The 18,099-nt window shown below is 37.4% G+C and overlaps 1 protein-coding gene across 1 annotated transcript; it reads right to left on the bottom strand.

Annotated features, from left to right (window-relative positions):
* Positions 1 to 15,061: 15,061 nt before the first annotated feature.
* Positions 15,062 to 16,931, bottom strand: GK2 (glycerol kinase 2). The gene has a single exon (XM_004590618.3). The coding sequence runs from the start codon at positions 16,878 to 16,880 to the stop codon at positions 15,231 to 15,233; it is 1,650 nt and encodes a 549-aa protein (XP_004590675.1). The 5' UTR covers positions 16,881 to 16,931; the 3' UTR covers positions 15,062 to 15,230.
* Positions 16,932 to 18,099: the final 1,168 nt, after the last annotated feature.

Raw genomic sequence — 18,099 nt, 5'->3', positions numbered from 1 at the left:
CCTCATCTACAGTTTTATCTACTCATTGAATTGTGAGCGTTGACAATAGCTCAAGTTTGAGCATGGGCAACTCTTTCTCATCTAAGGCAAGGAACAATGATACCAGTCCTATTAAATTAGAAGGCTCATACATTTTACCATGAAATCTGTGTTTGGCATTCTTTGATACTTTCAAAAAGAACTAAATAAATTTTTTACTCAATGTCTTAATTTATGGGATGCAATAGCGCATATAACAACTTTTAGTTATTTAGCTAAAGTAAACTGAATTATATAAAGTGATTCTCATTTTAAAATACCTAGATATGATTATTTCTGATCATTATTAATATTATTATTACATATATTTGTAGCATATATATTACAGAATGCTGCATAAACCCAAGTAAATCCAAGTTTAGTTGAGGGTGTTTTATTCAGTATAGTGGGGAAAAGTGTAATGTTTATGAAATGAGAATTCTTTTGATTATCTTCATTAGTCTGATTAATTTTGCTATTTCTGAATTTGTTTTCAGAGTCAAAGGAGGCACATTACATCTTTCATGTTGAGGGCATTCCTCTGGATGGGTCATGTAATGCAGGGATTAGTTACTGTATTTTAGAAGAGGCCGAGGAATTACCATCATTGTAGAAAACAAGATACGGAATAGTGCATTTCCCTCTGCTTTACTCTGCTAATTTCCTTTGTGACAGTAAAGTAAAATTATATTTTTTCTCATTACCAAAGGCTGTTTTTCCTTCTACAAATCACTGTTTATAAAATTTTATTTGTTCTTCTTACAAAAACCAATGTTTACTGGGGACTACTTAAAAGAGTCAGTGAAAATATAATGGACAAAGTTAAATATTATCACACAATGCCCTGAACCAAAGAATATCACAAGTAAGGTAACAGATTTCTTGTTAGTTATTTAAAAAATTCAAAAGACAAAGCAACAGAGAGAGAAAAAAAATTCCATCCACTGGTTCACTCCTGAAATCACTGCAACAGTCACTGAGCCAAACTCAGCTAGTCCTGTATTATTATTAACGGCTAGGACATACTTAATTGATCACCTTAATATTTTTGAACACTTTATTTTTGAACTTCCACTTATTTTAATAAGATATTTTAAAATAAATATTGATTCTGTATTTTTGCAAACTTTGGTTTGGAAAAGAAATTTAATTTGTCAGCAGATAATCATGTGCTATGCTATTCAAAAGTTAATGAAAAACATAGTAACTGCTATAAAAAAAAATGATCAGAACAACACCAATAACCAGTGTTGTCACTCCGGATTAGCAACATTTCCTCTAAAGAGGAAGGGAAAGATTGTGTGTATTTACTTCTCTCTTATTTGTCAGGAAAGCACAGAATCTACCTCCAATGTGTTGACATATGAGAAAAGCTCCAGGGCTTCCAAACTGACAACTCCTACACTAGGGGTGGCACTTCATCAACCTTTGTAAGTATAAAGATGAGCAGTATGTCTATTGCTCACTCACCTTACTTCGAGAGAAAGAAGGTATGTTTCTCTGCAGAAAGGAAGGGGTTATGTAAACCGCAGCAATAGAATGAGTAAGCATGGGAGAGTTAAAATGTAGAATAGGTGGGTAAATGATTAGCAGCGTTCCTAATGAGAATCAGAAACAGGAGAGAGATGGCAATAATATCCAGTATTTTAGTAGACTAGAGGGATGGTTGAATTTCTCACCATAGGACCTTTCCAACATGCTGAGAAGCTATTTCAGAGCCTAAAGAATGGACATGCTAAAGACCAGATGATTCAATATTTTTTAGGCCCAAAAGGCTGTGTTTGGTCTACTCCCTTCATTGATTGAGTCAAGATTTAGAAACATGGGAAGTCCCTTGGGTGATATTTTTCAAATCTGTATGCAAGTGAGAATCTCTTGTACATTTTTAAACAGTGAAAACAAATTTAACTAGAATTTTTGATGATGGTAGTTTTAAAATGTTCTTTGGAGATAAAAAAAAAAAAGACATGGTAAAATGATTCTGGCCCCACATCATGAAGTTGCTTGTCTGTTGAGGAAAGGGTATAGGAGACTTTATGTAAAGAGTAGTGAACAAAGCAAATTGTAGTCTAAGGGGCAACAGTGATGACTCAGATGATTGGGTCACTGATACTTGCACTGAAGTTAAGGTTCCAGCCATTCTCCATTGGAATTTTTGGGTTTCAGTCCTGTTTGATGTCCAACAGATATCAGTGATGGCTCAGGTAGCTGCTCTCATGCTGTTCCCTTGAGAGACCTAGATTGGATTCCTAGCTCCAAAGTTTGGCCTAGTCCATCTCCAACTGTTGTAGATATTTGGAAAGTGAATCAAAAGAGAGGACTTTCTCTGCCTGACTCTGTCTTTCAAATAAAAATGCAAAATAAAATAACTAGCACACAATTAAAAAAGAAAACTGTTATTGTTGTTTTTTACCTTTGTTTTTATCCACTGTCACATGGAGCCTAGGGGAAATAGTTATCACATTTTTTATACTTGCTTACATTTGTCCCCAAACTGCATTTTCCAATCACAGAGTATCTCCTTTATGTTTTAATTCCCAATGTCAATCCAGAGAATACTTTCAAGATTCTAACAACTTAGTAAAGGACAGCTGAATTCATGGGTCTAGTAATATAGGATTACTAACTCAAGTTTTCACTCAGGTAACTATTTGGATTTCTTGGAGAATCTGTAAAGTTTTGTCCTTTAAACTTTAGATAAAATAAGGGTACTTATTATAAAATCTATCTCTAAATAACTCTGCTTCAAGAAGTAGTCACTCTGAACTATGCTGAGATTCAAGATTGAGCCAGAAAAATCTTTGAGAATGAAAATAATTAGAATATGTGCCTATGCCTATTCATAAGAAAAAACCCTCCAACTCAATGATTTTTCTGTCACATTTTTAAATATATGTCCCTATGAATCTACCCTAGTGAAAAATAGAAGTGATGCCTTCTTGATTTATTATATAGTTTGTATATGTGTATTTTAGTTTTATGTATTTACATCTATAAAATATATGAGCTCCAAACTATTTATAAAATGTCAAAAAAAAAAAAAAAAGAAAAGAAAAAAGAAAAACAACTTCTGAAACACTGACCCAGCAGGAAGGCTCAAGTTTAAAATGCCACGTTCACTGGACAGTTAATTGATTTTGTTTTCTGTGGCTTGTATTTGTTTCTAAAATAACCATTTTGATTGCCATTCTAAGATGAGGTGCACCTTCTGCTACTGAATGCTACACATTCTCTCTAGCAATCAGGGTTCTATATACAGTTAAAACAATTCTTTTGAGGGCAAATGGACAATAGTTTATAATACAGTATACTTGTCCAAAGAGTTCTTGGGAAGAGAATAACAGGAAAAGATGAATATCTTTGCAGAGCCACAATTTCTGGACTATACTTGGGGTCATGCCTGTTTTTGTGTTAGTTTTTATTTTTTCAGAAGATTTGAGACCAAGGACAGAAAAGGTCAAGAAGAAGGCTTTAAAGATTTCTGCAGGAGAAATATCTGCTAAGCTTGGTATGGTAGCCTAGTGACTAAAGTCCTCGCATTTGGGCGCAGGTTCTAATCCTAGGGGCCCCAATTCCCATTGGGGAGTGAATCAGTGAACAGAGGATCTTCCTCTCTGTTTCTCCTCCTCTCTGTATATCTTCCTTTCCAATAAAAATTAAATGAATCATTAAAAAAAGAAATATCTACTGAGGTTCCTAGATTCTGGAAACTAACCTTCTTATTATATCATGCTTATTGTGCAAAAATACTGAAATTTCAAATTACTAGTTTATGGATGATATGCCAGATTAAAATCAAGCTGAATAGGTTTAGAGAGTAAATTTTACCACGTAAATTTCAGACTTCTCATTTTAATATATATATTATCCTAGAGAAGATATGAATATTGTATCTGAATATGAAGATATGAATATTGCAAGATAACTGTTACATGATCTTTTTAGAGGCATTCTAATGAGGCTCTTACCACGGGCCATTCAGTTTGTTTCTTTGGTGTCTGTTAACTCATAAGCAGCCACACTTTCTTATCAATGACTAAGCTAGTATGTATACATGGCATGGGCAATAAGAAAATTTCAGTTGCACTATAAATTATTGGCTTCAAAAATTTTCATGATAATAATGTTAAGATAATTCTTAGGAAATGCCTCAAAATAGCCATTTGAGGGAAAATGCCTCTGAAACCTAATATTTGGGAAATAAGACATTTAATAGAATAATAATATCCATAAGGAAATATGTAGACTTTAAGAAGGGCTGATAGTGCATTGAGAAGGTGTCAAGCATGATGATTGTTTAAAAGATATTTGCCGCATTAGAAGCTTACATATGTGGTATTAGATGTTACAAGCATCAGTTTTTTTTTTAATAAAAATAGTAACATAAAATTTACCAAACTATTGTATAGGGGATAATTTGGTGACATTTAATACATTCATAATGTTGAACTCCGTCATTGCTATTCATGTCCAGAACTTTTTAATCATTCCAAAGTGAAAATCCAGCCCATTAACCAATAATTTCTCGTTATTTGCTTTCTGCAACTCATAACAACATTCCACCTTTTACTTCTACAAATTTGACTGCACCTTATTGCTTTTTCTGTATGAAATATTTCACTTACCATACATGGATCAAAATTGCATCTATCTTAAAGCCTGAATAACATGGCATTGTATGTACCTCTCACATTTTATTTACTTATTCATCTGTCACTGAACATTTGGATTGTTTTAAGATTTCGACTATTGTGAATAATGCTTCTGTTACCATTAGTATACACATATCTGTTTCAGCTCTTGAGTACAAGTGGATTTGTTGACTCGTGCGGTAATCCTTTGCCTACTTTTTAAGGAATTGCCTTCTGAAATAAGTGCCACCATTTTACAGTCTCACTAGCAATGCATAAACATCTCAAAGTCTCCATGTCTTCACTAACATTTGCTTTCTGTTTTAGTTCTTTACAATTATATGTACAATTATATTTATAATTCTTTACAATTATATTTAATATAATATGCAATTATATTATCTTTTTATTGTTTTGATTTACATTTCTCTAATGGTTAGTCGTGTTTTGCATCCTTTCATGTGATTACTAGCCATTTGTGGCTCTGCTCTGGAGAAACTTCTATTCAATTCCATTGCTCATTTTAGATTGCTCTTGTTTTGTAATTAATTGGCAGAACATTTACATGTTCAGGAGATTAATCTTTTTCATTCTTACTGTTTGCTAATATTTTCTTCTGTTCTGTGCATTCTGCTCCATTTCATGCTCTTGTAAGTGACCTTTGATACATAACATTTTTAAACTTGATAAAGTCAAACTAATCATTTTGCCTTTATATCATATTCAAAAAATCTAATACTAACTTTTTAGGATACTCAATTTTTTTCTTTTTTATAATTTTTTACTTCTATTATTGTTGTTATCATTTTGTGATGGCAGGATTTTATTCTTTTTTTTAATATACTGCTTGGTAGTCCTAATAACAGAATAATCATGGTAAACACATAGGGCTTATCCATTTCTAAGATTTCACAAGAATTATTTTGTTCCTCAACAATGCATTCACTCCTAACACCTCCCATCACCACCATCAGCATTGTCTCCACCATCTTCCTTATAGAATAGTGAAGTTAAGCAAAGTGCTAATAGTCCCTCTGTACCAAGTGCCAGAATCTAGAACCAAGGCCAGGAGTCAGTGCCATTACCTGCTTTCTCCGTAACACAGGCTCCTACTCCAGGAGGCATAAACAGGATGTTCTCATCAGATTGTTCACCCCAACGAAACCTTTTGAAGATGGTTATTTCTCACAGGAAATCAAAACTATGTTCTTTAAGGAATATTCAAGGTTCTTGACCTCAGATTTTATTTCCCATGTCTCTTCTTGCATAAATCCATGTTTATACACTCTTAGAACTTATCTCTAATACTATCATTCATTTAAATTCCTACAGCTAAGTTTATTTTCATACCTTTACCCTCATCTGGTCACTTTAGCAGTCTGGTTTACCATTATATTCCTTTCTTTTTTTACAATTATAATGCATTGCTTCCTTGCCATTATGCTACTTTATTTCTAGTTCCAGATGCAAGTGCTCTTTCCCACTTCATAACAGTGTGTTTGCAAAACACTTATTTGAATTTTCATTCACTTGGTGTGGCTTACTTTTCAAACACTTGTCTTGACTTCATGATATTTGTGTATATAACGTATTGTCCTTAATGGGTCATAAACTCTCAAAAACAGACACAATGTAGTTTCAGATTCTGTATACCCCATAGTGCCTAGCATAGACACAGGAAGAATGTTATGTATGGATTTATTGATAAATTGAATTGTTTGACCGAACTAATGTTCACAATTTGATTTTTACAAGAGACTTACTATGAGAACAAATTCTGTTTCCTCTGAAACTTGTGTCACAACCAGTGAGAAACTAAGTTCAACGAAAGGGAACACATATGAATTGAATACACCGGACATTAAACTAATGAAGAAAAGGAAAAGAATTGAAGCAATGACATCCTGATTTCGGAATAGATAGTGGGCTTTATGGATTGTATATGAAGTCTAGTGTTGCTTAAATAAGAAATAGGATTTATTCAATTGATGAAGTTAAAATTACCTTAGAATAGAGACACTCCAAAACAACTAGCAGAATAAAAGCATCCAGAAGAACAAATCAGGAGGGTTTTGAGAAGACAAACTGGAGATCAGATCCTCTTATCTCAGTTGCTGCCGTGACTGGAAGACCTGGAAGATTTTGCCTGGAGATAAGGCATTCTGCAGAAGTAAACTTGGAGAGAGAAAGAGAGAGAGGGGACAGAGGGGGTGGGCGGGAGAGAGAGACAGAGAGAGAGACAGAGAGAGAGACAGAGAGAGAGGGAGAGAGAGATAAGGAAAGGGAATGGAAATGCATAAAGGGGCATGCTGGGAATGTTAAAGAAAATGAAAGTAAGAGTTGGGTCATCTGATTAAGTAACTGTAGCATATCAAGCAAGTGATTATGGCAATGATTGAATGAAAGGGGAAAACAGCAGAAAAGACATTTGAAATTTAGTCCCCCAAGACATTTCTTTCCCTAGTACTTAGCTGAATGCTAAGTACTTTTCTAGTACACAGTGCATATCTCTATATCTGAGTTACAGAAAATTAGTACTATTTTTATTCTTAAAATTGAAGTCCTCAAAGAGAACTTGGCAGTGTGAGGTAGGAGAAACTTTCCTTGAGTCCTATTGCCAGCATTCTTGGCACTGCTCAGCACTGAGCCTGTAGGCCTTTCCTGCTCTTTGCTTCTTAATCTTTGAAGAGGTGTGACACAGGCGATTTCTAAACTGAGGATATGTTTTAAATATAAAGTCTAACATTTCTAAATCTTACATTAACTTGTAATATACCTCCACTTCTGTGACGGCAGGTATCAGTCATGTCAGTAAAAGGAGAGACACCGTGAGGAGCTATGGATAATATTTTAAAAGAATTAGTAGTGTTTTGTCTTTATTTCTGCTATTCAGAGGAACTGAGTGATTCTCCAACTACATGATGAAGCTCAACTCAGAAACAAGTATGAGATGGTCAAAGAGTTCAAATATGAGCAGTGATTAGATCTGAAGGATAGAGGTCATGAAGAGATGAATGAAAAATGGATAAATGATTGCTCGGATACTTACTGAAGCAAAGATTTATTACACAACTTGTTTTTGATGCAACTCATTCTTCTTTATGAGCAACATGCCAAAGCTGGAGCACATTGCTACTTGGTGCTCAGTGGACAGTTACGTGCCCAATTGCCAAAGCCACTTTCTAGCTCATGTTCATCTGCGGGTACTGAGCAGATTGCCTTGCTTTTAATGTTTATGAATACAAGTAGTAAATATAAGGACTTGATGGGTGGGCTTCAGGAAAAGAGGAGAATTAAGAAAGGAAAGGAGAGAAGAAAAAGGAGGTAGAAGAAATTTGTTTTTCTCAGATGAAAAGATAATGGAAATGACACCTCAAAGACTTTAGGAAAACAATCATTAATGAATAAAGAACAGTATCATTATGGTTCAGAATCTTCTAGAACTTGCTTAATTGGCCATAAAAATCATATGTGTGTATGAGTTGGTGCATTTGTCCCTCATTATGTGTTGCTTGAGACATAACACTAGGTTTCATAAGAAATCTGACAGTTATTAGCACTTTTTCTTTCATCTTATAAAAATGCTAACAGTTTTATTTGAGGTAGTGTGCTATCCATTATGTGAACCGAAAGATACAAGAAAATTGAAGCATTTTTAAATCTTGCCCTCGATATTGCTGTATGTCAATTATTCATAATTTAAATTTTGTACTTACCTTTTGTGTTGGAAGATACAGAACTGGATGCTCTTGCGAGTCCCATCAAGCCCTAGCCTCTTCTGACATTGTGAGAGTTGTCTTGGCATTTTGAGAACATTGTTTTTTAAGGATACTAATTTTTATGATAATAATCATGATCCCTAGATAAATCATCTCCTAAATTTTGAAGCTATACTTTTCTTGGATTGGAAAGGCAACTTTATTGCTCTATCCATTTTGAAAAAAATGTATTAACTAGTTTTTTATTTATTTAGAAGGCAGGGAATGTGGTAGAAAGAAAGAGAAAGAAGAGAAAGATAATTTTCCATTCGCTGGTTTACTTCCACATGCACCCTGAAGACCAGTGGAGTCAGAAACCTGGAATTGTGTCCTGATCTCCCACCAGGTGACAGCACATCAAGTACTTATACCATCATGACCAACTCCAGGGTGCACATCAGCAAGAAACAGAACAAAGCAGAATCCAAATCTAGGCACATGATGTCTCGGGTAGAATCTTAATGTCTACATCAAGAATCCATCTCAAAAGTTCTTGAAGTGAAATCCAATTAATGGTGGATATCCATGGCTGTGTGAAGTTTGGATTAAGTAAAGAATCAGACAAATATTATGGTGACAGAGAGACAGAAAGAGAGAGAAAGAATAGACAGAGAGAGACAGAGAGAGAGAGAGAGAGAGAATTCTCAAAGCTTTATACTCCAGGGTATACACTTACTCTCTGCTTTGCTCTTATTGCTGAGGCCATAAAATCATGAAAACAGGTTTCCTATTTCAATTCAAAAGAGACAAAATATCGTTATCTTTGTTTGTAGTCACTAAAACATTTTCTGGTTTTGCTCAGCTTTCATTCAAAGTTGTACACTTGAAGATAGTTTTCTAATTTTGGCTTTGTAAATGTTTCTAAACTCATATCTTATGACGCTTGAAAACATACACTGATAACTGTATATCAGAACCATCTGTGCATTGTTTACAATGAACTGAATTTTATATATAGTATAATGCAATATAATGCAAAATTATTAACACAGTCTGATTATCTTCTACTCTGTTGTTTTCCCCCCACCATGGCCCAGGGCCTGCCTTTCTCTAAAATAAATCAGTTTGTTAAGGGATGGCATGATGATGAGCTGTAATATATGCTAACCACATAGAGGAAAAGGAATACATACAATTTCTCCAAGCCTCACATAAATGGGTCTGTGAACACTGATGATGGAAACTATGGGGGACATTTAAATATTAAGCTTATTCATTTTGTTTTGATTGAAATGATCAGCATTGACCATAGAGCCATCATTTATGAGGTGACTGATTGAGATGATGTTGAATTTATTTCAGAATTTGCTGGAAGATTACCCTAGGGGACCTTATTAATTCACATGATTTTTTAAAAGGCACAAAAGCAAATTTCCTATATCTAATAGTCGTAAGTTGGTGCATGATGTTCCACCTAAATTAAAGTTGTTTAATGCAACATTTAGACTCATGCATTGAGAACAAAGGTTTGCTGTGGAAGAAATAATAGCTTCCCTGGGAGACTACTTATATCAATATGATAATATAAGCAACACAAATCTGGCACAAACATAATAATTCAGGATTCTCAATGCGGTCAGGAGAATGAGATATTTAATTCCTTTGGGCTAGGGTATACAGATACCACTGCTAGAACTAAGCTAGATACAATTTATCTTTTTAGTGTGACTTCTACATGAATACCACATAGAATTCTTGAATTGGGCCCAGTGTGATAGCCTAGCAGCTAAAATCCTCACCTTGAACGTGCCAGGATCCCATATGGTTGCCAGTTCTAATCCGGGCAGCTCTCTTTCTTATCCAGCTCCCTGCTTGTGGCTTGAGAAAGCAGTCGAGGATTGCCCAAAGCCTTGGGACCCTGCACCCCCATGGGAGACCCAGAAGAGGCTCCTAGGTTTGGATTGGCTCAGCTCCGGTGGTGGCGACCGCTTGGGGAGTGAATCATCTGACAGAAGAGCTTCCTCTATCTCTCTCTCTCTCTCTCTCTCTCTCTCTCTCTCTCTCTCTCTCTCTCTCTCTCTCTCTCTTCTTCTCTGTATATCTGCCTTTACAATAAAAATAATTCTAAAACAAAAGAAAGAATTCTTGGATTGGATTCCATAATTCATGTTATTTTGTTTTGTTTTGAGGAAATACAGATCTTTCACATTGCTTCCCCCCCTTGCCCTGTTGCTCCTCTGTTCTCTTGCTTCCTCTCCCTGTTTCATTTCCTCTGTCTTCCCCTTTATTTACATCCTACTGTTCCAGACAAGACTTGCTTTAATGGGGGGAAAACCCTGCATATTTGGAATCCAGCATAAGAAATAGATGCTTTTCATTCTCCTGGCTATTTCCGGCTCAAATTCTTGTGCTCACTCATATGCCAGATATTAAGTAATGACTTGCTGTTTTATTACATGTATACTGTGAGATCCCATTATCATAATTTAGCCATGTAGTTCTGCTTAGTGGTAATATAGCTTCTAGCCTTAGGACAAAATACTGTAATTTCCCAATATCATGTGAAAGTTAGATTTGCAAAAGGACAGATGTGTGTGTGTGTGTGTGTGTGTGTGTCTGTGGGTACGAAAGTTGAATATTACAGGAATGTGTTTATGCAAAGTCTAAAACCCAGACCAACATGCTGGGTTTTAGACTCTTACAAGTATCTTTGTTTTTGCCTCTTTAAAAGGTCATTTGCAACAGGCCCCAGATTGAGAATTATGGCCAGAAAAATGAAATGGGAAATTAATTTGTTTTAAATGGTGCTGGACATTATCATATACTCTTCCCGCATAATCACACAAATGACTTCAAATAAGGCTCAGCGACCTGCTGGAGCTGAGAACTGGCTCACCCAGTGTGAGCAGGCAGACTGTGGAACCAGGCAGGATACATCAGTAAGTCAAAGACTAGCTACTTGACAAACTTCAGTTATATTCCTTTAGAGACTGAAGTTTTAGTGCTGTTAAAAATAGTTTTAGTGAGATACATTTTTACAAAAGTATTTCAAAAATTCATAGGAAGAGAACTGTATGGTTTATTTTGGTACAAAAAATTTTTTTGTAATTCAGACATAGTAGGGAAATATATATCATAAAAAAGTATTTACCATAGTTTTCAAAAGTTGTTTCCACCACAAATAAATGCCAGATCTATTCTCCACAAACTTTTTAAAATTCCTGCATATAATGGATAGTAATCAGTCTCCCAAGTTCTCTCCTGCCCCTTTAGACTCGTGTTCCTACGCTTTCCTGTTCATGTCCTGTCTCTCACTGTCTCAAGTTTCTAAGCAGCTGCCACAAGACGCCCTGAGTTCCTGGCTTAGCCTGCGCAGCCCTGGCCATTGGAGCCATCCGGGGAATGAAATCAATGGATGGAAGCCCTGTCTCCCTCTTTCTCTGGAACTTTGTCTTTCAAATAAACAGATAAATCTTTAAAAAATTTTCTATTTATTCTCTAAAATGTTGATAGTAAAATCTCCCATTGTAGTTGCATATGTGTATCTATTTTTCCTTTAGTTCTATGAGATTTTGTTACACATGTTTTGAGACTTAACTAACTGTAAATGTTTAGGATTATATCATCTTGATAAACTTACCCTTTTTTCATATTGCAAAATAATCTTTCATTGCTACGATTTTTTTATTTTTAAATTTTGGTATTATTTGTAGTCGCTCCAGAATTCTTTTAGTTAGTATTAACACAGCATCCTGTTTTCTGTCCTCTTACTTTTAATCCGTGTTTTCTTTATGTATGAATCATGCTTCCTGAATGCAGTATATATTTTAGTCTCATGTGCTAATCTTGCTCTTCAGTTGGGTTATTTAACTGTTTAAATAATTTAATGTTAAAAATTTCAAATTGACAATATTAATGCTTAATTATGGAGTGCAGTTCAGTGCATGTATATATTATGTAATAGTCAAGTACAGATAAACAACATTTCCATCTCCTCAAATATTAGCAGCTCTGTGCATTAGAACTTTTTTTGAAAGATTTATTATTTTTATTGGAAAGGCAGATATACAGAGGGAGAAGAGACAGAAGGAAGATCTTCCATCTGATGGTTCACTCCCCAAGCGGCCACAATGGCTGGAGATGAGCCAATCCGAAGCCAGGAGCCAGGAGCCAGGAGCCTCTTCCAGGTCTCCCATGTGGGTGCAGGGTTTCACAGAATTGGGCCGTCCTTGACTGCTTTCCCAGGCCACAAGCAGGGAGCTGAATGGGAAGTGGAGCTGCCGGGATTAGAACTGGCGCCCATATGGGATCCCGGGGCTTTCAAGGCGAGGACCTTAACCACTATGCTATCGTTCCAGGACCGCATTAGAACTTTTAAACTCTTTGCTTTTGGTGATTTTGAACTACATCATTCATTGTTACAGATTACACTATTTACATTTCAATGTGCCTTTTGATATGGTTGCTATTGTTTTATACTTCCCTATTTATTTTTCTGTCCCTTTTCATTTGCTATCTACTTTCTTTAGGATTATGCTATTGTGTTTATACACATATTTGTCCTATGGATAGTAATTTATTTTATGATTTATAATTTGAAGCATCAATTGATACTTAATTCCAAGTGATTATGCTGCTTTCTCTATAGTATATAACAAGCTAATGTAAGTCCTTTTTTCTCTTTTAATATGCTTAAACTCCATAGTGTATTACTAATTTTTGTTTGACAAGTCGTTTTCTGCTTGAAAACCATGTTTACTGTCATATCCCGTAGTGCTTTTTCCCAGTAAATGTCCAGCTAAGACATCAGAAAAATATTAAATACAAGAAATATTATTGTGAACCCAGTGACTGCTGCCTGCGAAGCCAGCTTCCCATATTGACTCAAGTTCAGAGTCTTCTCTTCTGGATCCTTTTTTTTTCTTCCTTAATCTCGTTTTACTTCAGGGCCTGTGTACAATGTTCCACCTTTTTATTAAGTAGGGCATGTTCTTGCAGACAAGTTCAAGAAGCTGGGCCAGATGTGTCAAGCATCACCGGCTCCCCCACCCATGGGGTTCACGAACTTGACACCCACCTATTATGCCAGCCTTGAGACCCGGACCAGGAGACCCAGGTCCCACCAGATTTCCCACCCTGGGGTTCATGGATCCAACCTCCACCTAGGAGGTGGGCCCCATGATCTGGGCCAAATGACCCAATTCCTCCTGTCCTTGGAGCTCAGGAACCCATCCATCAACACACATGTGGACCCATGACCTGAGCCAATCTACCCAACTACATCAGATCCCCTGTCCCTGGGATTCATGTACCTGGCCCTTAGTTAGCCCAGGCTAGAATGACTTGCCTCATCTGAGCTTCTGCAGGCTCACTGCTTCTCCTGGCCTAGTCTGTCCCCATTCCAGCTCCTGCTGGTGGGTGCTGCAACCTGTCCCACACCAGCCTAATTGCTGTCCTGATACTAATATGAACTGGATCCTTTTATATGGCCTGAAAAAGCAGCAGAAGATGGTACAAGTGTGTTTGGGCCTCTCTTACCCAGCTAGGAGACTTGAAAGAAGCTTTTGGTTCCTGACTTTAACTTTGCCCAACCCTAACCATTGTAGCCACCTAGGGGAGTGAACCAGTAGATAGATTTAGTTATTTCTCTGTAACTCTTTCAAGTAGGTAAATATTGTTTTTTAAAAAAGAAATATTGAAATGATAATACACTTTTATTTAGCATGGAATATATACTAAAATGTATTTTTAAAAGTTTCTCTTCGGGCCCGGCGGCATGGCCTAGCAGCTAAAGTCCTCGCCTTGAACACACCGGGATCCCATGTGGGTGCCGGTTCTAATCCCGGAAGCTCCACTTCCCATCCAGCTTCCTGCTTGTGGCCTGGGAAAGCAGTTGAGGACTGCCCAATGCATTGGGATCCTGCACCCGCGTGGGAGACCTGGAAGAGGTTCCAGGTTCCCGGCATTGGATCGGCGCGCATCGGCCCGTTGTGGCTCACTTGGGGAGTGAATCATCGGACAGATCTTCCTCTCTGTCTCTCCTCCTCTCTGTATATCTGACTTTGTAATAAAAAATAAATCTTTAAAAAAAAAGTTTCTCTTCATAATATGCACATGTGTTGTGTAAAAATACATATATATTTTCATATTTGTATATATAGTATCCCATTTAAGATTATCCATTTATATATAAGCTACAGTGTGATCTTACTTATATACATATATACTTTATGTAACAGTGAAAATGTATAAAAATGAATAATGTAAAAGGAAAACTGCCAAATTCTCCACCAGATTCATACAACTTAGAGTAATTTTGTGATGTCACAATTATACTAAAGATGTATGAAAAATTTCAATTTAGCAAATATTTTTTATGAGAATAGAAAGTTCCTATTATAAGAATTTAGCAAATGTTTATACTAAGCATTCAGTGAAGATGCGTTAGTCTCCGTACTATGTAGGAAAGAGGACTTTGGGGTTTAAATAAAACAAAAATTTCAATTTAAGCAGATTAGTAACAGTTCTAAATCGAGTGTGTATCATACAGAGAAATAAATAATGGTCTATAAATGTCCATGTATAATTAATGAAAGGTTCCATGGACAGAATCTGAAAAGCTGTTGTGGCAATGGAGGGAGTTAGCACTCAAGGTGGCTGGCCAAACCTTAACTATTGTTGTCAAAAAAGACGCTAGATGTTTCTCCAGTTGCTTTTCTATTGCGTTTTATTTATTTCAAGCCACAGGTGTCCATGGGACATATAGCAAGAGGTTTATAAATAACATCACAATTTACAATAGTGTCATCATACTGAGGGATGGAATTGCTGGGTTCTTTCATCATGTAAAAACTCACATCTTAGGAATCCATGGTGGGTATTATTATGGTATACCCGCGATGTATCTTGCTCCAATTAACATTATCATGCTACTCACTATAAAACAACCCAAGGGCAGACTAGAGAAGATTGTAGGATCATCAGGATTTGTAACCCAACCCATTGACTTTGTCACAGCCTTCTTCCATATAGAGTAACGTAATTTCGTTTCTGTGGCCTGGATCTGCGGTTCAAAACGTTCCATCGTGACAGTTGACAAGTCCTCAGGGTCGAGGCTCCAGACGCCTACCCCGTCTGCAGCCCCTGCAGCCATGGCAGCTCCCAGTGCGGTTGTTTCTGACATGGAGGATTTTACCACTGGAATATGCAGGATATCTGCTTGTAATTGCATAAGAATTTTGTTATTGGTCATTCTTCCATCTACCTGCAAATGGCTGAGTGGAATTCCACAGTCACGGTTCATGGCATCCAAAATCTCTCGGGTTTGGAAACACACAGCTTCTAATGCAGCAAAAGCAATGTGATTTTTATTGGTGAATTGAGTGAGACCACAGATGATCCCTCTTGCACTTGGGTCCCAATAAGGCGCATATAACCCTGAAAACGCTGGGACAAAATAGCATCCATAAGAAGTACCTACTTCTTGAGCAAGTTTTTCAACTTCTTCTGAGGTCTGTATAATTCCAAGATTGTCCCTCAGCCAACGAACAACGGCCCCAGCTATGGCAACAGAACCTTCCAGAGCATAACACACTGGCTTATTTCTGCCTAGTTTGTAAGCGACTGTGGTCAGGAGGCCTTGTTCAGAAAACACACACTTGTGACCTGTATTACACAGTAAAAAACAGCCTGTTCCGTAAGTGTTTTTGGCTTGTCCTTCCTGGAAGCACATCTGTCCGACTAACGCAGCGGACTGGTCCCCCAAACACCCAGATATCGGCACACCTTCCAAGGCCCCCCTTTTCATCAGGCCATAGATCTCAGAGGAACTCCAGACATTTGGAAGAATGCTCATTGGAATTTCAAAAAAGTCACAGAGCTCTTGGTCCCATTCCAGAGAATGGATGTTGAAAAGCATGGTCCTGCTTGCATTGGTTACGTCGGTGCAATGGACGCCTCCATTTACTCCTCCTGTCAAACTCCAGATAAGCCATGAGTCAATGGTACCAAAAAGGGCTCTGCCTTCTTCAACAGCCTGTTGAACTTCTCTCACATTGTCAAGCAGCCAGCGAAGCTTCACAGCACTGAAGTACGTGCTCAGTGGAAGGCCTGTCTTCGTCTTGACGAAGTTATTATTTCCTGGGATTTTTTTACTCAGAGTCTCCACGGTAGACTGCGTTCTTAGATCAAGCCACACCACGGCGTTGTAGAGAGGCTCTCCGGTTCTCTTGTCCCACATGATGGTGGTCTCCCTTTGATTGCTGACCCCAATCGCCTTGATGTTGGCTATATCGATATTCATTTCACCAAGTTTCTCACAGGTTTTCGCTATACACTCATACACAGACTCAAGCATTTCCTTAGGGTCTTGTTCCACCCATCCTTCTTTGGGGAACTCTTGCGATAATTCCACTTGATGATGACTAAGCAGTTCCGCTGTTTTTGAATTGAAAACCAGAAACCGAGTGGAGTTGGTGCCCTGGACCACCGCCCCCACCAACGGCCCCCCAGCTGCTTTCCTTGGGGCTGCCATGAAATCAGTCGGTCAGCTCAGCGGTTCGGGTACCGTTTCCGGGGTGATGACCTGAGGGGGGAGGGGAGGGACGCAGTGCGGGGTCAGCAGAACAATGAGCAGGCGTGACCGTGATCCCTGCGGAACATGAGCCAGCTCAAAGCGACCTTTGCCCTTAACAGACTGCAACTTCTCACCCCTCCCTTCCCAGGCCCCGCCCCCAACCCTCCACTGCTACATGATACAAGGTGATTTAAGTTTTAAGAAATAATAAAGTCATCTGTGTAACCACAGTTACTGACGCTCTTCGCCTCTCTGTGTGCATTTCTGTTTCTGTCATTTCCTTTTTAGTTGTAAGATAGACCGTAGCAGTTGTTATCTTTCAGGTCAAACATAAGGGAAAGCTTCTGGTTTGTGAATATCAAAAGAGCATCGAGCTTTGTTATTTAAAAGTTATTTTCTTTAGGTATAGAGATCTAATTGACTTCTTTTGTTTCCTTTTTAAACTTCAGCACCTTGAAACTTTGGGTGCACAGTCTGATTGTTGCAGGGGTGAACTTTTCTGTTATTCTGCCTTTTAGTCTTTTTTAGGAAATATGTGTGTATATGTATGTACATACATATGCATGTATATATGCGTGTATAGGCAAATACACATATACATAAAACAGTAAAGAGCATCATTAACTGGTTACATGGATACATCATATATATGATGAGAGAGAAAAGGAGTGAGAGTGAGGGAGGGAGAGAGAGGAGGGTGTGAAGAGAGATCGCGTCTGTAAGTAAACACAGATACAGTCCAGGTCCCCCGGTGGGAGGTGGGAACCTCATTACTTACCCGTCAGCAGTGCCTTCCAGTGTCTGAATCAATAGAAAACTGAAGTGAGCTGCCCAAGCCCGCACCCTTCATCAGGGGATCCTATTCACTAGTCAGAATACTTGCTTCTGTCATCCTTTTGTTTTTGTTTGGGTGTTTGTTGTTGTTGTTTTAATAGGCCTTCCTTTTAACACTGCCATTAGAAATTTTCCTTTTATGAATGACTTTGATCAGTTTTATTCTGATATGCTCTGAGGTTTTATTATTTTCTGTTCTTGTGATTCATTGAATTACTTGGTTGTAGGTTTATTGGTTTCATCAAAGTTGGAAAACTTTGGCCTGTAAAATTTTCAAATATGTTTTATTCTTTTCTTTCTCTCCTTCAGGGACTCCAATCACACTATATCTGACCATGATTCA

The sequence above is a fragment of the Ochotona princeps genome, chromosome 7 (genome assembly GCF_030435755.1).
Source record: "Ochotona princeps isolate mOchPri1 chromosome 7, mOchPri1.hap1, whole genome shotgun sequence".
NCBI lineage: Eukaryota > Metazoa > Chordata > Mammalia > Lagomorpha > Ochotonidae > Ochotona > Ochotona princeps.
Note: the sequence above shows the minus strand (reverse complement) of the source record. Positions and strands in the feature narration are given on the sequence as shown.

Coding starts and splice junctions, on each gene's coding strand:
- GK2 (XM_004590618.3), bottom strand. CDS start 16,880: ATGGCAGCCCCAAGGAAAGCAGCTGGGGGGCCGTTGGTGGGGGCGGTG.